General features: G+C 48.6%; 2 protein-coding genes across 8 annotated transcripts in view; both read right to left on the reverse strand.

The window, feature by feature from the left end:
- GRIK4 (glutamate ionotropic receptor kainate type subunit 4) overlaps nucleotides 1-6,358 on the reverse strand; it is a 124,447-nt gene extending 118,089 nt beyond the window's left edge. Inside the window, exon 1 of the mRNA XM_085209238.1 lies at nucleotides 6,282-6,358. The gene's annotated coding sequence lies outside the window, so the exon portion shown is untranslated. The remainder of the gene's footprint in view (nucleotides 1-6,281) is intronic.
- Nucleotides 6,359-9,844: 3,486 nt separating this feature from the next.
- The window catches only part of ARHGEF12 (Rho guanine nucleotide exchange factor 12), a 66,985-nt gene continuing 52,757 nt past the window's right edge, over nucleotides 9,845-24,072 (reverse strand). For all 7 annotated transcript variants that reach the window (XM_085209058.1, XM_085209057.1, XM_085209056.1 and 4 more), the window contains 12 exons: nucleotides 22,833-22,933; nucleotides 22,479-22,556; nucleotides 21,399-21,474; nucleotides 20,818-20,985; nucleotides 20,203-20,290; nucleotides 19,630-19,719; nucleotides 19,414-19,490; nucleotides 18,827-19,051; nucleotides 16,522-17,007; nucleotides 14,626-14,942; nucleotides 13,816-13,888; nucleotides 9,845-13,291 (listed from right to left, as the gene is read on the reverse strand). In XM_085209058.1, coding sequence (XP_085065184.1) covers nucleotides 13,281-13,291; nucleotides 13,816-13,888; nucleotides 14,626-14,942; nucleotides 16,522-17,007; nucleotides 18,827-19,051; nucleotides 19,414-19,490; nucleotides 19,630-19,719; nucleotides 20,203-20,290; nucleotides 20,818-20,985; nucleotides 21,399-21,474; nucleotides 22,479-22,556; nucleotides 22,833-22,933 — 1,790 coding nt within the window. In that variant the 3' untranslated portion in view covers nucleotides 9,845-13,280. The remainder of the gene's footprint in view (nucleotides 13,292-13,815; nucleotides 13,889-14,625; nucleotides 14,943-16,521; nucleotides 17,008-18,826; nucleotides 19,052-19,413; nucleotides 19,491-19,629; nucleotides 19,720-20,202; nucleotides 20,291-20,817; nucleotides 20,986-21,398; nucleotides 21,475-22,478; nucleotides 22,557-22,832; nucleotides 22,934-24,072) is intronic.

Here is a 24,072-nt window from a genome sequence, read left to right on the forward strand (position 1 = left end):
TCTCCTACAATACGATAATTGACTCAGTCTCCAAAGGATAAACATGTCAAGATATGAAAATCTCTTCTCCCCCCCCACCCTTCCCCTTCCCAATGCAATGAAGATGTGATTGAAAACGCCGTGTTCTGGGTGTATGAGCTATATTCTCCTAATTCATCATCCAAAATAAATTGTTCCATCATTTCTGCTAGTCAGAGGCTCCTCCAAGTCAGACGAGCCAAAAGCAGAAGTTTAAACACACTCAGCGCAGCAGCAAGAATATTCATCTCCCTCACCCCATGCAAACGTTCGATCATCGTCTCTCACCCGGGGTTAATTAATCTTTCAGAAGCACTCAAGCCCACCAAACACACAGCAGAATGATCCCAAAGAGGCCGATGGCTGCAGAGCATCTCCTGCACATCCCGCAGCTCAACGGTGATCCCGATGCCACGGGGTGAGCAAAGCCATGCAGCCGTCCCACGCTGTGCCACGAGCCTCGTCCTTTGGGAGAACAAGCAATGACTGCACTGCACTGCATCTCCTACAGGAGGAGCATCATCAGTGCTGGGTTTTATAGGGCTGTGCTGCACGCAGAGGATGCGGGGATGAGGAGCTCCACCAGACCCCGGGGATGACACTGGCTTTGGTTTCTCTCTTTCCCTGTTCCCATAAAGCACTATTCACTTCCATAATTGAACCTTCAGCAACAAAGAACCTCTAATGGATGAAGCAATTTCAGGGGAAGCTGGGATCCTAAATCCAGCCAGACAATCGGGTCCCTAAATCCAGGCAGGGAATAGCTCCTGGGCTGAGCTCAAGGGTTCAGTCCTTGTCTCGGGCCACTTAAGGGCCATGAAGGATGAGGTGCATTACGGCACTCGGGGAGAAGGATGGCAAGGGCTGAGATCACTCAAAGAGGAGGAGACGGTGCTAATTATACTGCCAGCAAAAACGGAAATGCTGGGGGAGAAAATACGAACAGCAAAGGCTCTGAATGGTGTCAGAGCAGCTCTGCTGTGTTACCAGCACTGAGCCACCATCCAGGAGGGGAGCAACAGAGCTCACCGCCGCGCCGACAGGCGATCAGTGAGCACTCAATTAACAGCTACAGCTTAAGCAAAAGGTGTTTGAGAAAACGGTGCTCTCCCTCATACTGATAAAGCAGGAAGATAAAGCAGAAGAGGGAGGAAGCTTGGTGAAGATGGTCAGAGGAGGAAGATGGGCAACCCAGCATTGCCAATTCCACAGAGAAATGGGCGACTGCTGTACAACACTGCCCAAAGGAACAGAACGTGAGCACGGTGCTGGTGGATTCTGTTCATTCTCTCAAGAAAAGAAGAGATTAATGACATAATTAAAGGATGTGAAGGACAACAAGGACTGTATTCAGAACTTTTATTTGCTATTGCCTCGTGCTGAGTTTTCCATCCCGCCACACTCTGCACTTCACCTACGGCAGCTCCTCAAGATGTATCATTTCAATTTAAAAACGGCCAATCTACCCAGTCCTGGGTAATTTGCTCCTGCGCCTACCTACAAAGCTGCACAAATATAAAACATGCCTTTCTGCTCATCAGAATTGATTGAGCACTCACAGAGCCATGCCCTGCCTTGGTGCCTTAGCTCCTGCTCTGGTCGGGTATTCACAGCCAGCACTCAAATCCCCCCTAAACCCTCTCCTCATTACAGGGCAGAGACGAGCCCCAGCCTCTCCCACACGCTCTATGGGCCCCAAATTATTCCTGTAGCTCTTATCTCTTACCAGTTCGCCGACATAATTTTTAAGGTACAGATACCAGGGCTGCACACAATGCTCTTCCTACTCGTATTCATTATTTCTCTGCTCAGACTGCCAACGATAGCACTAACACTCCCCGAGAATTCACACCACGCCAGGGCCAGCTCGTTATTGATAAGATAATGAAATTAAGCTCTGGCTCCTCACCTTGGCAGCAGCTCCCAGCACTGCTTCTCTCCAGGTGTGGGTTCTGCTCCCCGCTCTCATTAGCAGGGATTTGTAACTGAGCACCATTGGGGCTGTCTGCGCATTTTCCCTTTTTCCACCATAAATAACCAATATCTTGACTCAACACCGATACCCAGCCTCAAACCCATGCGTGTCACCTCAGCTCCATGACACACGTTGGGTAGCACAGACCCCAAACCCCAACCACGTGTTGCAATTCCAGGCCGTGCACAGAGCCAGAGCTCGGCACCCAATGCCAGCAAGGAACCACCAGGAGGGATGCGGAACCACAGGTTTGCTTCCACCACCCTCTCCCTCCCCATTCCCCACAGCAGCTGGAAGCCAACGCGTCCGGATGTTCCACCCATCATCAGAAAAAGATTTGTTGTGGAAGACGCGCGAGCGCTGACATCCGAAGACAAACAGGATGCAGATTTCTCCACTGCTTGCAGCGCATTATGGAAATACATTCTTAGGGACCATTAAATATGGGATTATTGACTAGATAGCAGCTCAATGGACTAGCTTGCAAATACGTCTTTCGACAATTCTTAAAATGCAGATTAATTATCTAACAGACCGGAACGTTGCCTTTTTTTTTTTTCCCACAGACTTCCTAATGATGTGTGCATAAACAAACATCCAGACAGTTCTGTTTGCATTTGTGGCGGCTGCGACGCTCCTCAATAACTAAATAGTGACTGAGGGGACTTAAATCTTGTTTAACACTCAGCAGGAGCAGAACAAAAGCCGTGTCAGCCCCAATCACAGCACAACGGGTTACGTTAAGGACCCCTGGGAGGTCCAGCTGGCCTAAAACCAAAACACCCATTTCTCAAGCACAGAATTTCAGGTAGAACTGAATTCTTTCTACAGGGTTTCCTTAAGGAAATACAACGCTGACAGCCAACACTGAACTCATATTCCCACTGACGTTGGTCTAAAGGTGTTGTACTGCAGAGATCCTGAGTCAGAACCCACAAATCTCACCTTGGCTTCCAATTTAGCATTGATAAGGTTGACAACGGTGGTATTTTTTCAATGTATGCAATTAATTTGTCATTGCATAAAATCACTGAGACCAGAAAACCCCTCTAAGATCAGCAGACCTGACCGTTTGTAGATGATGCTTTTCAGCTTGCAACCACATTACACCCATTCTGATGGGTTGCAGCGCTGTCGGATGTCAAACCCAGTGCAAAGGAAGTGTGAAACATTATTATTCCACTTCACACCCACTTCCCCTCGGCGTGAACGACAACGCAGAGCTGCGAGGCAGTGATGAATGGAACCTGGAGAGCAGCAGATGCTCTGTGAACACGAGCACCATCTCTGCCCCCAATGTTGTTCGGTCTATAGGAGACGAGATTACGCACCAGATGTTCCCAAATCTCACACAAGGAGAAGCAGAAATCCCATCCCCCCCCTGCCCTCAATGTGACAGACCAAGAGAAGAACTGCTCTACGGCAACAGCAACGCCTTGAAGGAACGCAGCACGTGGGAAACGGGTGCCACGGGTCCCAGAGCTCCCAAGACCTCTTTGTGCCTGGGATGCATTTCTGCAGACTCATTGCAAAGCCCCGCAGAGCGGCGGTTCTGGGGTCAGGGCAGAATTTCCATTAGCCCTAACCCAGCTTGGGATTGCCGGTGTGATCTGCTCCTCTCGCTCATACATATGCAATACGGCCGCGACGGAGCTCCTCCGCGCTGCTTCCACATCACCGTGCAGATACCGAGCTAGCCAAACAAAGTGGGAAGCGGGCGGGGAGGAGCAGAGCGCAAAACCTACACGCCTGGCTCTCTCTCCCTCCCTAAGGATGCAAATCAATCCTGCAGACATCAGGAGGATCCGAGCAGCGATAGAAGCCGCTCTCCGGACGCCGGGAGGGGCACAGGGACGGCTGGGGGATGCGCAGCCCCCATAACCTCCATTATACTCCCGTTTTCTTAACCAGGGAAGCTGGCACCGCTCTGCCCCCCACCGCTATTTATTGCCCACGTTCTGCTATTTATTTCCCAGAAATAGACCACTGGCAGAACCTAACGAGGAAATCAACGTAATTAGCTCCGTGGGTACATCCTCAGCCCCCATTTTGTTAAGCTTCCGACCTGCAGCAGCTTTAGGAAGGAAGGTTCACTGTAAGTCCATCCTCTATAAGGTACGACAATCTGACCCCCAGGATCAGCCCCATTCAGCTACTTCAAAGCTAATTAGCCCCACCTGCCTGATTGCTGTGCTCTACCTCAGGTTTGCTTGGTTTGTAAAGGCATCCCATGGCAAAACCCCTTCTGCTGTGGCACAGCTTCATTGGGGTCCCTGCCTTGGTGGCAGCAGCAAGGAGGGGGACGGAGCCATCCCTGTTGTCACCACGTTATTTATTGGGGCCCTCAGCTGCACCGCTCTGACCTACAGATTTACAGCACCTGCACTCCATTACTGCCACCTTAAACCACTCAATCACCAATGATGTACAGCACATGGGGATGTCCTGACACAGCAGCTGCCCTTTGCCCCCCATCACAGCCCCAAACACTGCTGACCCCACATGAAGCTTCCCATAGAGCACAGCAAGCAGCCAGCAGCACCGCAGCCAACAGGTGCTGGGGCAGCCCACCCATAGGGATGTGATGCAGAGAATCCCAGCTGAGCTCCCTCCAAGCCTCTCACTCATGTTCACAGCCAGCCCTGTCCCCGCTGCCTCCAATAACCAACAGGAAAGCTCGCCAGGCTGCCCAGCAGCAGGAGAAAGAAACAGAATTCGGCCCTAACTTGTGCTGTGCATGAAGATCTCCCCCTAAAGACGGTGAGAATCGATACGCACAGCCCAGCCACATCCCCAGGCCTTCACTAAGGGCACTGCCCAGCTGTGTGCCCTCAGCACCGCCTGCAAGCAAAATTAACTTAACCCAGACCCAAGGAAATGGAAGTTTGTTGGAGGAGCAAGCTCTCCTCACCAGTACAGCACGGTGACAGCACAAACCCGCTGCTCCCCGGCCTTCAGATGTTGGTCACCCCATTCACTCCCCTTTGCTCCCACCCTGGCTGCACCCCCAGCTTTGCCTACCCAGCACAAAGGGGCTGAGACCTCCCCTGGCCTCCACACACTCCCCAATTGATCCCCCTGGGCCATCTGCTCCCAGCACAGCTCTGGCACAAAGCAGAGCTCCAGCACTGCACACAGCCACTCTCCCAGCAGACCCAATATCCCCAACCCAGCTCCCAACCTCGGGCACTAATTAACCCCAAACACAGGGAATTAAACCCCTATGACACCAATGGAGCCACACATGCAACTTTCCCAACTTCTGGCTGCGCTCAGCAGCCCCGACCCGAAATGGAAACCGATGGAGAAAGGCTGAGCATCATTCCTCTGCCCCGGCGGTCCCCGCGCACACACACACACACACATTCACACACGCACACACACACATTCACACGGCTCACACTTGCGGGAGCTTCACTGCAGCCGCCTCCCACCGACCCACCGCTGCTCCAGTGCAAAGCGAAGCGATAGAAGCAGAGCAGCACCGAACATCGCGCTCCCAACCACGGACACACGGCTTTCGGTACGCGGTGCCGTGCTGGTACTGGGGACGCTCAAACGATGGTGCTGCGGCCCCACTGCCGCCCCGGATGGGGGGAGGAGGGGAGCGGGGAAGGCTCGGTGCCCGCTCGTTGCAGCCGAGGCTCGGGGACACGGCTCAGCCCGACAGCGGGGCAGGAGGAGCTGGGGAGGAAGGCCCCGGGGAGGCGGCGGGTTCCCCGGCACCGCTTCGCCGCAGCGCAGCCGACGTGAGGTCACGGTCCCGAGGGTCACACCTACGAGGGTTCAGCGGGGACGGAGCCCCGACGGCGGCTGGGGACGGCACGGCACGGCGTGCTCTGCCGGAGTTCGGCCGGAGCGGCACGGAGTGAAGTTGGGCCCAGGATCGAGGAGGTGGCGGTGGGGGGTTCCGCACGGTTCCCTCCGTTACCCCCAAGCAGCGCCGCTCGCCCGGCGCGGTCCGCGCAGCACCAACCCGCACAGCACCAACCCGCACGGCTGCGCACACCGCCGTCGCCGCGCACCCTCCGCCGCTCACCGGCCCAACTCCGCCGCCGCGCATTCCGCAACAACGCTCCTTCTCTTTCCCGTCCGAAGGCTGAGAACAACGGCCACGCGGAGCATCTCCCTTCCACCGAGCGCGGAGCATCCCCCGGACCACCACCAGCATCACCACCCCCCCATCTCCCGCCTCCCCGCCCCGCACTCTCCGAACTTCGGTTCCCCGCGATGTGGGCACCCCCCCGGCGCTGCCCGCCCCGCACCGCTCCCCCCGGGCGGCTCCTACCTGCGCGGCGCGGCTCTGCCCGCGGTGCTCCGGGTCCGCTCCGCCTGTTCGGGGCCCCCAGCGGCCACCGAGGGAAGTGCAGGGGGCGGGGGGTGGTCTGGGGTGGGGGGGTGAGGGGCAGGGGGAGGGCGGAGGGGTGGGATTGGGGGGGGATGAGGGGAAGGGGCGGGGGAATGGGGAATAGGATGGAGATGGGATGGGAGGCAAAGGAAGGGGCAGAGGGATGGGATGGAGAGAGGGCTCAGAAATGGGAGGGAGGGTTTAAGAGGAGGATGGGGCAATTAGGAGCAGTGCAGGGACGGAGGGATGCAGAGAAAGAGAAGGATGGGGAACGACAGAGGGATGCAAGGAGGGCAGAGGACTGAGGATGGAGGGATGCAGGGAGGGCAGTGGGGGCGGATGCAGGGTGGGAGCGAGGAGGATGGGGGCAGGATAGAGGGGTGCAGGGCCAGAGGGATGCAGGAAGCTGGCATGCAGGGAGCTGAGGGTGGAGGGATGCAGAGAGCACTGCTTCCAAAAGGCATTGGTTTTCGTAAGCCCAGATTCAGCACTCCTGGAAGGAATGTTTGATATCCAGAAGGGCTCTGTCTTCTCCCCACAGATCCCACCTCATTTCTTGCTTTGGGTCTCACTCCTATCACCCACAGCCTCAAACGTCTGGAATCACAGAACCACGGAATGGTTTGGGTTGGAAGGGGCCTTACCCCTGCCCAGGGCTGGCTTCCACCCTGCCTTGGGAGCACGGGGTGAGATGCACCTGCACACAGCTCCTGAAATCTCCATGCAAAGAGACATCCCACAGTGCTGGCAGCCAGGAATGGGGTGGGTAGGACCTGTCCCATAGCATTCCTCAGCCATACGGCACCAGGAGTGCTGCACCAGGGTTGGTTCCCAGGTGGTGCCCCGATGGGCTGAGCTGCTCTGCCCTCCTTTGCTGTACTGCAGCTCTGTTTCCCAGTTTGGTTGTTTGTTTTTTAAAAGCGAGAAAAACAAAGCTTCTAACCCATCTATTAGCCGGACTCCAGCATTTGGAGCAATGAACTCTCATTTGACAGAAATTCATCTTCCCCTCCTGCTGGGATGAAAGAGAAACAGAATCAACTTCACAAGAGAAAAAAAAAAAAAAAAACGCCTCTGCTCCAGAGACAGATTGCTCACAGGGCATGCAGGGAACAGGAGCTTCGAGCTCATCCCTTACACATCAATCCCTGCAGGACAACAGCCACAGCTCATGGCTCTGTGAGCAATCCCCCACCCGGCCATCCTGGCACCCCTCATTCCCAGCACAGCACAACGCTTCCCTGCATCCCAGCTGTGTTTCCCTTCTATTTATGGCTACATCCCTCCAGGTCCCACTGTTAGGCTGGGTTTGGGCACAGCGATGGGCTCAGGGCTGAGCACTGCATGGAGCAGTCCCATTCACTGTCAGTGGGATGGGCTGAGCCACGCTCCCCCTTCCCCCTTCTCCTTCTGAGTTCGAGGTTCCGACCTCATCTGCTCTCTCCCGTTGCTCGGCCCAATGTGGGGCTGCAAATTGCTTCACCAAGCACTGCAGAACGGCGTCCTTGGTCCCACTGAGGATTTGTGGGATGCTCCCCCTCCACACAGAGCCCTCTGCGATGCACCTTTGTGTCGGCAGGGCTAAAGGTCGTGCTGATAACTTGCAGTGCTGACCCCCACTGGGAGTGCAGAGCTCTTCCCTTCGTCTTCTCTCCCCCACAACTGCCACCACCAAAGGGTGTTTCTTCTCTTTGCACACCGACAAAAAATAAAAGCAGCCCCTTGAAAAGCCCAGATGAAAACAAACAAACTTCTCTTTGAAAGGCGGCGAGAGCAGGAGATTTGAGAGACTTTCAAGTGAGAAATAATTACGAAAAGAGAGCGATGGAGAAAGAAACCACCCTAAAAAGACAACGCCGTGGCCCATCCTGGCTGCTAAGTCATAGAATGAGTTGGGTTGGAAGGACCTCAAAGGTCACCCGTTCCAACCCAGTGGTCCTTCCAACCCTTTGCTATAGGCAAAGACATCTCCTGCTTGACCAGGTTGCTCACAGCCCCATGCAGCCTCCAATGAGGGGGCACCCATAAGGAAATCAGACCTCCAAGGGAAGGAGGTAGGAAACGTGTTCAATAAACCCAGATTGTAGAAATGACTGCAAAGCCTCCAGAGGGCCGGCGGAACGCAGATGTGCTCTCCTACCCATGGAGCTCCACTTAGCGCCGTTTATTCAGCAGTGCTGAGTAAATATCAACAAGGAGGCTGAAAATATTGATGGGGGAAAATACTTCACGTTGAATGAGCCGCAGACATCTGGAAACAAACAAACTGCTGCAAGAAAGCAGAGGAGATATTTTGAGTGCTTCGTGGCGCCGAGAGCCCAGTGATGAGCGGCAGCTGCTTGGTGCTGTAGGGAGCAGAGATGGGCAGGACCACTGCTGGGCTCTTCCAGTGTGCTGAAACATTTGGGGGAAGAGATGCAACCACCACCTGAAGTGTATTGACCGGTTGATAAAAGGTCGTTTAGAAAAGGTTTTTGGGAAAGCTCCTGGAATAAAATGGAAGGGATGGTAGGGTTGTGTTGGAATGGAGCTGATAGGGGTTGCCTGAACTCAACTCACAGAGCAATCTGGGAATGAAGAGGCCAATCCCTCCAGGTGGGAGGTGTCCTCAGAGAGAGAGAAATGCTGTGGGATACCCAGGGGAGAAGCTCCACCAGGACAAGCAGGAGATGGATGGCACAGGAATGCATCACCAGGTAGCACTGCCCACGTGCCACGATCCCAAAGCACAGCGCAGCCTCTCAGGTCCTGAAATGGCTCTGGTAGAGCTCACAGCCAATGCAGTTGGACCTTCAGGCATTGCCATGGGGATTTGTTGGCAGATCCAATGTGGGTTCAAGGGCACAGGCTGCAGGAGGCACCAGGCAGAAGCTCAGCTGTTTACGTGCGATCATTTATTTACAGCAGTGCAATAAAGGGAATATATAAAATAACATTCAAACAGGCAAAACACGAGCAGCATCATTAGGAAAGAATAATAGGGCTCTGATTACCAATTATAATACAGCAACCTCTCCAGAAACTCCACAGCCTTACCGCAGGAGGAAAGGAAAAGCAGAAGGGAGAACTCTGCTCCTGCACTGCAGCATCACCACCAGTGCTGTGCCCTGTGAGCAAACCCCAATGGAAGCCCAGCAGGCTGATGGCGACACAAAGCTGCAGCCTTCAGCCTAGCAGTGATGCTGCAGGGGAAGAAATTAGTCCAGCAGGGCTTAATAGTGATGACTGGTGATGCTGAGCTGCACTGAAGGGCCGCCTACAGACAGCTCCTGGGTACCCCCGGGTGGGACGTGGACAACATCCCAATTCCAAATCCTACGGGATGCTCAGAGAGAGCTGCCAACCCAAAGAACAGCACAACCCCATCCTCAGCAGCACCCACAGCTCCTGAAGAGCCACAGCACCCAAGGAAAGCTTCCCCTGCCCACCAGACAGCACACAGCCCAGTGCTTTGAGCAATTACAGCAAAGCCACCCCCCAGAAAACAATCCAGCAGTCACAACTTATTTCCTTTAAGCTTATTTAATGATATTTGAAACGCGTAAATTTTCTATTTCCCAGATCCTGAAAACAACATTTTTCTTTTTTTTTTTTTTTAAGTGACCAATATTTAATTCCAGAAACATACAACCTTATCAGCTAAGTCATAAAAGAGCTATTTTACAAACATACATCTGGATAATTAGAACAATAAAGTCTTTTTAGACATTCAAACATGATCAGTAAAAATACAGGATTATTAATAAAGATTCTTGTGTATTTTTTTAAAGAATACTTCCAGATTTCTTTCTTTTTCTTCTCTTTAAAGTAAATCTCTGTTAAGAGTACATGATTGTATGTTGTACAAAGAAAATAAAAATATTCTAATATGAAGAGAGCTCCGAAAGACTGAATTCGAAACGCAACAGCAGTGTTTTGGCTGCAGAATCCCTTTTGCAGTACATCTGCTTGTCAGTTGGCACCTCTGGGGAAGGGGGGGCTTCTTTGGGGAGCAGAGAGAGAACACAACGCCAGACAGCATCTCATAGCTGGGAGGAAAGAAGTAAATCGGAGGAAGGATGGGCTGGGCAAAGAAACCAGAGAGCACTGCCTTGCTCTGCTGTCCAGGCTGAGGAAGGGAATGTACAATCACCAACCAGGAGCGAATTAAAATGCTTTTTTACCCTGGGAATTGGAATTTAAGAAAGGGTAACGTTATGGCTTGGAGGGGAAAGGGGAATCCTGAAAAGTGCATTTAGTTCCAGCTCCTTCCGCACAGCGAGGCACGGCCTGAGGTTCTGCCATACAGTAGATGTGCCAGAGAGTAGAAAGGAATCCCTCGTTATTTCAGGTTACTGCACACAGATCCCTGACCCCACCATCATTTCTCTAGAGGAGTAACGCCCCGTTTGCCACGATGACCAACACAGCAGCAGCAGGCCAGCTGAAACAAAAACCCAGCAGCACGGTGCGACCTTTCTGTTTTCCATACAGCTGGGCTCAAACAGGTCGGGCTTCTCCCGTTTCCTTACAGCACTGCAGGTTCCTGCACTGCAGAGCAGCCACCCCGAAGGCCTCCTTCCCTGCCACCTGTTAGCCCAGCAGAAAGCCAAGGTACTTCCCCCTGTGCATCCTGAGAGTGGAAAGGGGCACAGCTGCCCCTGGCCTCGTCCCAGCTTACATCCAGCATCACGGGGGACTCCAGCAGCTCGAAGGCTGGAAAGCTTTTGGACAGTGAGTCCAAGGACTGCTCCTGTTTTTGGAGTGTGTGTTGCAGACCAGCACTGTGCCAACTGACCGAGGGGATGATCTGGGGTGGGGAATAAAGGGAGCTGGACAGCAGGTCTGGCTGCAGCCCAGCTCAGTTTCTGGCAGGATCAGGTAAAGCTGCTGCATCAGCATGAGGCAGCATTCTACTTCTGGGGCTAAGCAAAGGAAACGTGGGTGCTTCTAACCAAAGGAACTGGTAGGGCTGAGGGCGAGGAGGGGAGGTCCCAGCAGGTAAGAAGGGAAGCGCCTGGCTAATACTGACAGAACGTTCGTGGGGTGAGCAGGATGGACCTGAGCGGGACCCAAGGAAGAAGCAGCTCCTGCCAGCATGGAAGAGAACCCTTTGGCTTGTGTTGGCAGTGCAATGCTCCTGCTGGTGAACAGCGATACTTTGTGCAATCAGCTCTTCAAAAAGGAACTCCTCCCTGCTCCAGAAGGGATCGGGGCTCCTTCTTTCACACCAGGCCCCAAATTCTCTCTGTTCAATCTTATCCCTTGCCTATTTCTAACGGGAAGAGGAAGAAGGATCTCCTTTCCAACTTAAATTTAAAAAAAAGGAGAGATCTGACTATGTGCCAGTAGCTTACGAGAAAACATTTGTTTTAATGGAGCAGGGAGTACGATCTTTCTGCTGACCAAAGACAGATTCTCAGCACTTCATGATCCACGCAATTGCAGCTGCTATTGCAGTTCTGATGGGTTAATGGGATTTACAGGTTTGGCGTGCTGTTCAGTTCGGGTTCGTTAAATAGTTTAAAACCTGGAAAGAGGGTGGAAAAAGAGACTGCTCTGCACGCTTTGCACTACAGCTGCCCCACTCGCAGAGCCACCCCACGCTGGTGCCCATCCCAGGGCAGTGCACAGCCAGCAGAGGCTGCCCAGCATTGGCTCTGCTGGTGGCTGATGGTTCCATCTTGTTCCCAGACAGGAAGGTATTTCAACAGCAAACCCCCATCAGAACAGGCTCAGGGAAGTGCTGGAGAGCTGTTTCAGCCTCCTTTGCTTTGCACATCTCTGTTTCAGTGAGAACACATTGGCACAAGGAAAGAAAGAAACAACAACCAAACACCCCAAGCCCTCAGCAAGACATACGTTCAGGTACTAAAATTTACTGGCCCTATAATCAGCAGTACCTGTGGCTAACTCAAATGGCAGCCCTTATTCATTCAGTAGTGAATCAGGGACAGACACCCATCCGCCCCACATCTTTGAAACACTTCTGGGTTTGCATTTTTTTCTTTTTTTTTTTCCTTTTTTTTTTTTTTTTTTTTTTTTTGATCCAGAGAAGAGTTACAAAAGTGCTGCAGGTCCAAGTAATTTTATCACTTTACAAAGGAGACAATGATCAAAGCCAACAAAGTCAAGAAAAAAAAAATTAAACCTATTCTCCTCTCCCAGTTTTATCTCGCATGTCAACAAAGGAGAACCCTAATGGGAGGGGGAGGGGGGGGGGAAAACTTTGCCCAAGTGCCTGGCTACTCAGAGCATGGAAAACCCTCGTTGGACACGTGGTGACGTGAGCATTTCCCATGCAACCGTTGGATGCACACAGTTCCAGCCACAAGTCATCGTAACACCTTCATGAGTGGCTCTTTGCCTGGCAGTTTGGGTGCCAGCAGGGAGTGCAGAGTCCAGTCCTGTGAAGTGAAGGTACACCTGCACAAGGCACAGCCTCTGCCCTGGGACCAAACGAGGCTCAGGAGCAGCGGGAGGCACAGCACACTGGATGCACAGGGCTAGAAGTGTCACTACCCAATTAAAATAGAACAACGACAACAACAAAAAAAAAAAATAGGCAGATTAAAAAATTAAAATGTGCTTTTGATACACGGAATGAAGTCAAATAAATACAATGATTTTTTTTTTTTTTTTTTTTTTTAAATGTCTAAATACATTTTTATATCCTACACCCAAAGCTCTGTACATTTGGTTTGGTTTTTCTGTTCTGAAAAAAAAAAAAAAAAAAAAAAAAAATTCTGGTGGCAAGGAGAGGAGGAGTAGAGTAGAACAGACTCCCTCACTGACAAGATAGTGCAGATGCCCCACAGGAAAAGCACCCATGCCCGCTTTGCTAGAGGATGGTTCACGTTTGGATGGTCTGAATCCTCATGTCTTAGAGTCCACAAGGAAGGCAGTGAGTGCTGAGTCCTGACAGTCCTCATCCTATCTTCAGTCGTCCTGAAAACACGACTAACTTTTCTCTGATGGAGGAAAATAGAAAAGAATGGTGGTAAGAGAAAGAAAGGTGCAATGAGAGATGAATGCCTGGTGTTTCTGAACGCTAGCACTGGCACCAGCAGAGAAAGCATGTCAGTGTGAGAGAGTTAGCACTCATTTAACCTGAATTCCAGCAGTTACGTAGTGCCGGAGGACTGGCCACTCAACCCACAGCAGCCAATTCACACAGTGCCAGAGACATCCCAGAGAAAGACTGGAATCATTTCACACATTGAGAAATCTCTGTTTGGGAGTTTATATCGATTCAGCCTTCTTGAAAGAGAAGCTGCTTGTCCTTAGATGGAGGTACAGGTGAGACAAGCTCTTCTGCACTTGTGAGACTCAATGGATTCATCTGACCTTTCTTGGAACCAGCACCCCGTTAGAGATGCTGAAACAGATGAAACCTTTTTGTGTGTGTGTATGAAACATTAATAACTGACTATGCATTCTTTGGTTAATGTCTGATGTCAGTGTGCTCTACACTGCCTGTTCCAGGAGGTCATACCTGAGTGCTCTCCTGTGGAGGCTGACCCAGCCAGCCCTTGGCGACGGAGAATGATGTAGTCTTCCTCAACCTCCTGAAAAACAAAACAAAACACACCTCGAGTGGCTTTTTTTCCTCTTTATCAAGTGAATGAAGAGGGCTTCAAATGGGAAAAGATACGTTGCACTGCAGGAGAGTGGACTGGAATCATTCTTGTGACCCACACTGGATCTCAAGACCTTCATTCAGCCTTCCCTTCCCATGCAGTATTCCATCTCCTCTTCACATTCGAGTTCAATTAAAGACTGGCTACAAACTTAACACGTTGGTCTGCTTTACACACCAGGATGCTGCAACTCCTCTATGGACAAACGCTCAAAACATACAAAAAATTATTCTGGATATAGAAAGCTGCAAACTTCATTATTATCCTCCTGCAACTTAGCACCTCCTGCTGAAGGCAGCAGCATGCAACAAGGGCCAACAGACTTCTGTGAGCCAATAATTCATACACATCAGGCCAGAGGTCCCTTTGAAACCCCCCCATTACACAAATGCACTTTTGTCCTGTCCCTGAAGAACGGCTCCAAACTGGAACCAAAGCTGCACGCACACCTCCTGCCTCCAGCTGAACTGCTGGCTTCCTGTAACCCCACAGTGCAATGCAAGCAAGTGGCACCAAGTTCCTCCTTCAAAAGCTTCCAGAGGGAAGAGCCAGAGATTGAAAAAGGCACGATCTCCTCCCCCAAAACTGAACATCTTCAAGTTATTTTCTAAAACAAAGCCTCAGAAATACAAAAAGAGCGAACAGTGCGAACAGAAATACAGTACCTTTAACTTTTCAAGGTCATTCTCTATCTTCTGAATATACTGCATCATCTGCACGCGTGCCTCTATAGACCAGAAGGGAGGGTTTGCTACAACCGTGCAGGGCTCTTCCACTCCTCCCCAGCGGGAAACCATCATCTCCTCTGCAAACGGGGAGCTCCCTCCTTCCGACTGCGTGTCCCGTGGGGAAAGGGGCTGCTGCTGTGCAGAGTCCAAAGAGGTGTGGCCACCTGCAGCACCCTGGAGAACCAGAGATGACACCTCCTCATCCGTGGAGCTCTCCTGCACTGCTTCATATCCATCAAGGATCAAATAATTTCCTGTTAAGAGAACAGCTTTTTACTCACACCTCGGTGCCGTCGCCGCTGAGGACCACTGAACTGTAGACAGTTTAAGCAGACTTTAAGAAAGACAAGTGGGGAGAGGCCCAGCTCCTGAGACATTTTAAAATGGGTAAGAGAAAGCATTTGTGAACACTGTGCAGAATGGTGATTGCATTAGACCAAACTAGCTTGGTTCTGAGCTCTGCAGATCACGGCTGGTTTGGGGACCAGAGGAGCTCATCACCTCCCCTCCTGCATTCCCCAGCTCTCCGTTTCCAGCCTGAAAATCCTGCACACAGCACCCACCAACCCAAACCACTTCTGACCTTCATTGAGCACACATGTAGGTGGCTTAGCTTTAAAATCCAGCTTGCTGAAAATACGTTAAAAGATAATGCAGTTACGGACAGAAATGCAATCACAAACTGTACCTAGCAATAGAATTACATTAAATAATTTCTCTGCAGCATTACAGCAAAGCTTGCACGTGAAAGCAGAATCGACTGAAATCAGGGCAATCTGATTTTGATGTCCCTACACAGTTAAGAAAGTAAACAGCGTGAGTGGTGACAAGTAATTAGATGCTTCAAGTTGCTGGCTTGCTTTTAGTAATTTAAAATGTTTCCGTAATTCAGGGAAAGACAAACGATTTTCAACGCACACTTGGAAGGCAGCATTTGGACAGTCACAAATTGGCTTATGAAGAATCCAATTTTTAAATAAAAGCATATTCTCAGATAAGAGATATGGAATCTACTACCTGTGAGTGCCTCCTTACACCACAGCACGCATAGGATAAGCTTGTGTGCTAAATTTAGTGCAGGGTCACCACTTTGGCTGATCAAAATCACAGGACTTTCCAAATGCAAAGTGTGCAAAGTCCCATGAAGGTGCTTACAGCTGCTGCCTTTCTGCTGAGCTAACAGCTCCACAACCTTCTTGAAGGGTAGAAGAGAGAGGTTTGGAGATGCTCAGGCAATTGCCAAATATAGCATATGTAATAATAACGGAAATAATAATAAGCTTTTAAGAGCTTCAGACTGGGGTGAGGTCGCTGGAGACAACTGCAGTGCCAAGCTGAACTGTAAGTTTCTCTTCCCAAGCTCAATCATGAGAAGCCAAAGCAATAGCTACAAAATAGCCTGAGCCACGGCTCTGTGTATGGACTAAAGCAATGCTCTGCCTGCAGGGAAAATATTTTTCCTACAGGTTCCAACTGTCAGCTGGGAGATAACACGGTCCAGTGGCAATAGCAATCAAGAGCTTGCATTGTGCCCAGGCCTCTGTAAATACAGTTTGTCACAGTGTATTAACCCCACAGGATTTTGGTTTCTTCTTTCATAGAATAGGAAATTCATTAGGTACGTGTTTGCTCAGCTCTTTTCTGTGCTAAAATGACTGTCAAGGACTAAAGAACTAACTTTAAATAAATGTCCTAAATCGTATCAGCAAGAGAAGCTTCACTAGGAAAACGTACTGTGGTTTTCTTTGGTATTTCCCAATTAACACTGAGCCCAAGTCTCTAGTATTGAACTGGGAGAGGGTGCCATTCCAAGAAGGAAGGAAATAAGCTCACCTGAGATCCGTATTTGCACATCCTCCTCGTCCTTCCTTTCCATTAGCTCACTTTCAGATGGATTTTCATCACTGTGAGCTTCTCGGGCATCAAAGAAATGCTCCCCACTCTCATCAGCACCCATCCCTTCCAGCTCTGTGGCAGAGACCTCCAGATTCACACCCACACGGTCCATTGCTAAGTTACTGCTGGGTCTGGGGTCTCTCGCTCCCAGCTGCATGGCATCCCCTGGAGCTGGTGATTCAGCTGAAGTCCGGAGGCCATAATTAGCTGTGGGCTCGTTAGTTCCGCTTCTCGGAAGCGTGGGGTCTGTTCCAGGCTGGTGAAATTTGTTATGGTCGGAGTGCTGCAGTCCAAGCTCACTTCCACTCTCTGTCTGTGCCTCTTGAGAGACGGTCCTGAACCTGGGAAAGCGCTGCCGGTCTTCGAGGGTCCCCTTCTCAGCAAAGCCAAGCTGTTGGACCAACAGCTTTTTCAGCAAGTCCACTGCAAGTAGAGATAACGTTGGCAAAGCTTCACAGACCTTGTCCTCCAGAACAGTGATCAAACTACACATAAAGGCCCCTCTTTCAGTGAGAGAACTCGCAGCAGCCAGCCCTCTCACTGCTCTCAGGAGGGAAGACAGGGGTGAAAATAAATAAAAGGTCTTTTGAAGCTCTGTCCCAATGCCTTATTCCACATTTCACCTTACAAGGAAGGGTAAACGCATCAGCCCAAGCTCACCTTGCTTGGGACAAACAGAGGAATCACCTACTGAAGCTGTGCAGTGAGCTGGAGGGCAGGTGAGTGCCTGGGTGTTACCTGCAAATGAACTAAAATACAAAGGCAGAAATGGGGGACCCCAATTTTGAAGTGGCACACTAAACATGTCCCGCTAGATTTTGAAATGACAGATCCAAAATTTTCCCTACAATTTCATGTAAATTTATTCTTATCTGAACTTCAACCCACATCCCTTTAGCTCTCAAATTATCCCAACCAAACACTTCATATTAAGGACACATTGTTCAGTGCAAAAATATGACGCTGTCAAGAGTGCAAGTATGCTGTTCTTTCTCACCATGTAATGCTCACATAACACCCAAGAAAATCCAAGGGCTCACACAACACAACAGTCCCTCAGCTAGAAGGAAGGCTCTTGTCAAAACGTGAGACCCACTGCTGCTGTCAGAGGGCTGCCCTACTGCATCTGCATGGCCAAGAGATGCTGGGTCACTGATACCACCTTCACACACCCCATAGACTGAGATTCTCTTATGGCTGGTCTCTGAAAATGCATACTAAGAACATCTGTACAGCATTCAGAATTAGAAAAGGACTCTGAATCCTAGAAAATGGATCAAAAGATCTGAGGCAAACCATTAAACCGCAGAAGACTGTAATTACTTGGAGAGAGGAGAGAGAGAAAAAGGAAACTGGGGCCAAGGATATGAATGCTCTGCATTCTAGTGACAGCAAATGACCCACAGAGAAGCAGTACAGAGTATTCCCTTCAAGTGCAATTCAGGGACTGCGTGTCCACTTCTGAACTGCCAGGGAGAGATGCAGGGATTAATGATTTCATTCAAATTTTAGGAAGTTATATTTAGAAACGCAAGGAATTAGAATGCTGGGTCTGATCAAGTGGGTTGCACAGCCCTGCATTCTTCCTCTGAATAAAGGTAGACCACAGAACAGAGAAAATGCTTGAGAATCTTCTAAAAACAATTTTACAGAATTATCTGTTCATCAGAGCAAACTGCTTTCAGCACAGGCAAGTACCAATCTGATCACACCCATCCTCTGAAAACCTGAATCTAGACTTTGTCTTGCTCACGTAAAACATCCAACCTCATCTGCATGATTTTGCACAAGAAATATGCCACATCACAGCCTGCAGCTCAGGCAACCCCTCCTGTTCTGCACCCCTGGTGCTGTGAATGCAAGTCCATGGGGTAACTGCAATGTCTTCGAGAAATCTGCTGACTGGCAATGACATTTTACAGCACCGCACAGAGCTCTGCAATGAGATTTTGTCATCGAAGCACTTTGTGGACGATAAGTAACAATTCATGATTACCCTCATTTTAGGCACAGGAAAACAACAGCAAAGCAATGAGATGCTTGTGGCTGAAGGGAGTGGTGTACGAATTCAGAACTCAGAATTCCTTCGTGTCACATCCAATTTGTTTTGCTATGCTGTCATCTACAGCACAGAGAAAAAAATTTATTTAATAGAAACGGGCATTAATACTATTTTAGCTCATCGATTCAGAAGGTCGACCTCACAATTTCCATCTCCAAAGCAAGGCTCACAGGTACTTACGGTTCCTTAATGCATCCAGTGCCCACTGCCCTCCTGACACCAAAGGTAAATTGGAGGCTGTGTGCTCATAGCACGGAGAAGACTCCTTCAGGGCCAGGTCTGCCTGTTGCACTTTATCAAACTGTCTTTCTGCCACAAGAAGACTTTCCACCTCGGACTTTTCAGACATGGTGGGTGAAGTCTGAGCATTCAGTATCAATGGAGAGTCTAGGCCCAGATCTTTGTCTAGAAAACAGAAAACATGTGTTCAGGTTAAACAACTGCGTCAAATTTGATGCTAAATTGCAGAAAATTCTCATAATCTCTGAAAACACTTAAAAATAGTTCTTGAGCACAGCTTTGGTAAAAGGCTGCTCACTTCCAGGGAGAAAAACAATCTTTTTCTGTGATTTGTAACGGGAATGGTAAGAGGTATTTTTCCAGGAGCTTCAGCATCATTTCTTTACGTGACTCATAAAAAAATTGTTCCACTCCACAAAAAAGTCAGTGCTACCAAAAGAGCCTCAGGACACAAGGAACATGCCTTGGCACATTTGCACTCTGTGTATCAAATTTACTGACAGCCTTTACGAGGACCACTGTGTTACCTGGGCTTTGCAGGCTACTGGCAGGAATGTCATGCTGGTCTTTGAGCTTCTGCTGCTCCTCTTCTTCACGCTCTTCTCTGCGGGGAAGAAAGAAACAACATGTACTTTTAGTCACCTGTATCTGAATGCTGCATGCCAATCACTGCTTTGGCTGACACAAGATGGGCTGCTGGAGAAAGAAAAGCAGCCCTTCCTCCTCCAGCTGCTGTTACTTACTCGCCAGGTCCCGACTGTGGTAATGGAATCACTCTTCTGCTACTCTCCATTTTTACATTCCCTGCCATCTGAGCTATAAGGTCCTGCCATCTGCATAAAAACATCACATAAAAACATGCAAGATGTGAAGCATAACAGATACTGCTCCATTTAACACTTTTTAAATCCACCTAATACAATTACTGCATTTCTTATCAACAGAAACGTCTAATCCTGTTGTTCTTTTAAATCCTGTTACAGTCAGTGCCTCTGTAATACCTTGCAGCCACAAGTGAAGCAGCACAGCACAATGCTCACCTCACCAGGATGCTCCAGCAGAAGGAAATGAATGACAGGACCTTAGTAGGAGCTGTCGAGTTATATTTATGTATAAATATAAGTGCAAGCATTTTGTAACCTTTCACGTAGCACTGATTAGTTTAATACACTGCACACTGCAACGGTTGCTACACACCATATAAATAATCTCAGGTAACTCGTGAACACCTGCACAGTTACTACACATAATCAGATACAAAAGCTCTCACAAGTACAACGAATCAAACAGCAGATGGAACTGAACCAATTACTTACACGTTCTTTTCTGAAACTGTCTGTGCCACCAGCTCGTAAATGTGAGCACCGTTTTCTGACATGGAGATGACGAAGAAAGCTTTGTTATCTGGAGTAACACAAAGAGGGAAGCATTTAATTGCAAACCTCGTTCTACATAACATCCTGATATTCCTAGAACTGGACATTACCCCCATTCAGAAGCATTAAAGATCATGAAATAACCCTTCAGTGGGACACAGAGAGAAGTCTTTCCCTGTCCAGGAAATCTGGCTACTAGTCCTGAAAGAAAAGAGCCACTTCTGCCCAAGCTACTTTGAAACACGCTCACCACTTCTCTTCTCCCTCATAGTGATTTTCATTTCTAGGGAACCTTTCATCTAACAAAACCAGACTACTTGAACATAGAAGTCTATTTATAACTCAAGCCATGCCTAAAAAGGTTATTACCAATGCAGAGAAGTTAAACAGCTCACGCAGTGCTGCTGAACAAGATGTTGGACAACCAAGAATTAAGCCTACGCATTTTTCCACGTTCAACTCTGGAACTCTAGACAAAAAAAAAAAACCTCTCCTCAACTGATCTAATCCCCATTTTTGTTGTCCTCCTTTGCCTTCACAGTTGGTTACACTGACCTGTTGCCACCTGACGAACCAGAACAGTGTTCAGTTTGATGATAGGACTGAAGGTGTGCTTGCTATCAGCTGTCGACGCCAAGATTTTACTGTGACACTTCAAGACCAGCTTATCATCTTGTTTCTGCAACAGCACCAGAATGTCCTCCAAGAGCAGAGTGTAGAGATCTGCACAGGGCGCAAAAGAACCCAGAACGAGTTAAAGATTCATGGTTTTCTATCACACCCCTGCAGAAAGAAAAAGGCTGCATTTTTGATTACTCATGCAGAGGCACTAATCAGTGCTATGCCATTCTAGGCAAAGCTTGCAAATCTTCCTCATCAAAACTACAGCAGAGAGCTACAGATGGGATTGGATCATCTCACGACTGACTGCTGTGTCCCTGCATGGCCTTAATGATACTCCAGCACATTTCAGAATTGACAAGAATGATTTAATCAGCTTTGAGAAACACATACACATCATTATAGGTGGCAGTACGAATCATAATTGGAAACTGCAGAAATGCTTTCTCTCTCCCTCCCTCTCTCAGCAAGCACACATAAGCTCAACCCCACATCAGCTGACAAGGAAGACTCACCGATAGTTTTGTCACGATTAACCTTCCAAGTCAAAGGTCCTTCGTGAAGCATTTTTCTCTTTGTGAGATCCAAGTTCTGTCAGCAGGAGGAAGAAAAAAAAGAAGTAGCACTATGGAATGTCTAGGAAAGCAAGCAGTGGTAAAGCACAGGAGTGTCAGAGGGAAGGTAACCCATAGGTGCTCCGGTTTGAGCAGCTAAACCCAGCGTGGAAAAAGAACCACGGAGCAAGAACAAGGCATGCTTGTACATCAAAATCTTGTGAGAGGTGCCTTTCGTCACTCTTCCTCATTCACTGATCTTTTGACGATGTTTCAGGTGACTACATGGAGAATTTTCCTTCTAAGTAAAGTTCTTAAGGCATTAGAATGTCATCTGATTTCTAGGAGTTTTTGCAATAGCCCATACAAAGTCTGCAGTTTCAGTATTACAACTGGTTAATGCTTCAGCACTCTATTTGCAAGTCAAGTATGCCCACGAATGACATACTGATATAAAAAGCATTCCAGTGATCTGATGGACTTTATAATGTCAATGGATTCTTCAGTCATTTCAGTGCTTGTGACATTTAGATCTGCAGGCAAGTAGAAGTGACAATTTTCACAAGTCATTCCTTCCAAGTCTCAGTCTACAATCAATAACAGCAAGCTTTCATAACTGCCAGTAAGTTCTTCATTCCCTAACTAAATGCTTGTGGGTTTATTTGTGGAAGATTACAGGATATAGTTTTATAGGCAAGTCATCACATAAAGATTTCTTTGAATACACACTGACTTTGGAGAATATAAAGGAGTGATAAATAAACAACACAGAATCTCTAAGTGAGACTGGCAGCACAGACAGCGGTCAAAGTATCAAATCATCATCATCCCCTTGGTATCTCACTAAACTGACAAGCTCCACCAGCACTCCTATGTGCAGAACCACGTTGTTACAACCATGGAGATCTTCAGGAAGTCAGCAAAACTAAAGGTTTCTCTCCGAAGATTGCACATCCAAAGATGTAATAGAAAGAGCCACAAAGGGAGCAACGGTGCTGCAATCATGATGCACAGAGTAATTGCTTCAGTGCTGCCACTTACCCTGAACTCATCCATCATGGGATCCTCAGACTGCTTTAAGTAGGACAGGTCAAGACGACGCTGATAATCTTCCAGATGCTGCAAAAAAACCCAACAAACCCACAACAAACCACTGAGAATGGTCACTTTGATTAACAGAACCCACTAGAGTCAGAGAGCAGGCAGTCACAAGTACTTCTCCGTGTTCCCAAATGCCTGGGATTCCTGTTCTCACAGAATACTTGTGCCACAGAGCACCTTTAAGCACAATATACAGTCACTTGGGCAGAGATTCCAGCCACGTTACACAGCTTGATTCCCTTCACCTCCCTCTCCTCACCCCGACCACTGGTGCTAACCCAGCTCAGCTCCCACCTGCTTGTTCTCCGATTCCTTGACAGCCTGGTTCACGTGGTTAAGGACCTGACGGCAGTGATCTGCTGCTTTCTTCACTTTCTCCTTCTCTTCAGGCAGTTCTGCAAGAGAACAGGGAAATGCAGTAACCCTCTGATAAAGGATGAAGAGGCCACAAACGTCGTGCTGCTTGCTGACCACAAACAGGTTCCAAAACCATCCTCCTGCTACAGCAACAGCACGCAGCAGTTACCTTTCCAGCCAGTCTCTAAATCATACAGACAAACACAGGTGAGCCCCATCAATTCCCACCCACACAAGCCACATTATGCATGTAGTTAACTGGCAAACAAACAAGTTCATCAAGGGTAATGGAGTGTCACACGCTTTCTTAATTATGATTAGAGTGACTTATAAATACAGTATATTTTTTGCAAGTAATGAAATTACACTGCAATAGTTATCTGCTTGTAAACTTGGAAAGACATTTCATGCTCTTATGAGTCCTTTTTGTCTGTTACACTGGAAATGACTTTCAGTGCGGCACACAGCAGCTGAACTCAAACCTCTGCAAGAACACAGTAATGTCCTGTAGTGCTGTGACAGCTGATGAAAGCTGCACCAGGATTCTGTTGGCCTCTATAATGTGGGACAGTGTTTTTTTCCCAAGTTCAAACTGCTTCGAGTTCTTAGTTAATATCACGTTAATTGCCTTCCAGATTTTTTATATGAAGTTGATTTTATATCAAACTTTTGGGGCGTAGGTGAGATGGAAATCTAAGCACTCTTTCTTCCCTCACCTACTGGGAATTTTGAACAAATTCTATGCAGAACTGATCAGAACACTACAACCCTTTGGTCGATAACATGGAAATCTTGACCTTAAAAGAAAACAATCAATTTGTTCTGCATTATCTGCTCTTTGTTCCCTTCTGCAGAAACATGCTGACTTGCATCAGCCTCAGCACTGCATGATTTTTGCTTAGAGTTTATGATACTTTTATTTTTTTTTCTTCCTTGCTCAGAACTATGTCCTACATCCATCCAGGCTCGTTTAAGTAACTGCATAACTTGATGAGTTTTTATTAGATTCTTCGTTCTTCACATTTTTATGTAGGCAATGGACAACCAGGGATTTCTGTTATTGGAAGATCTTATTCTTTTTCTCTCTCTCAAGTGCATCTACATGGAAATTGGAATTCATTTAAATGTGTTTTCTCTTAATAGCCTGATTAGCTATCTTAGTGTGCAAAAGAAGAAA

This window comes from Meleagris gallopavo, chromosome 26 (assembly GCF_905368555.1).
Source record: "Meleagris gallopavo chromosome 26, MGAL_WU_HG_1.1, whole genome shotgun sequence".
In the NCBI taxonomy this organism is placed as follows: Eukaryota; Metazoa; Chordata; class Aves; order Galliformes; family Phasianidae; genus Meleagris; species Meleagris gallopavo.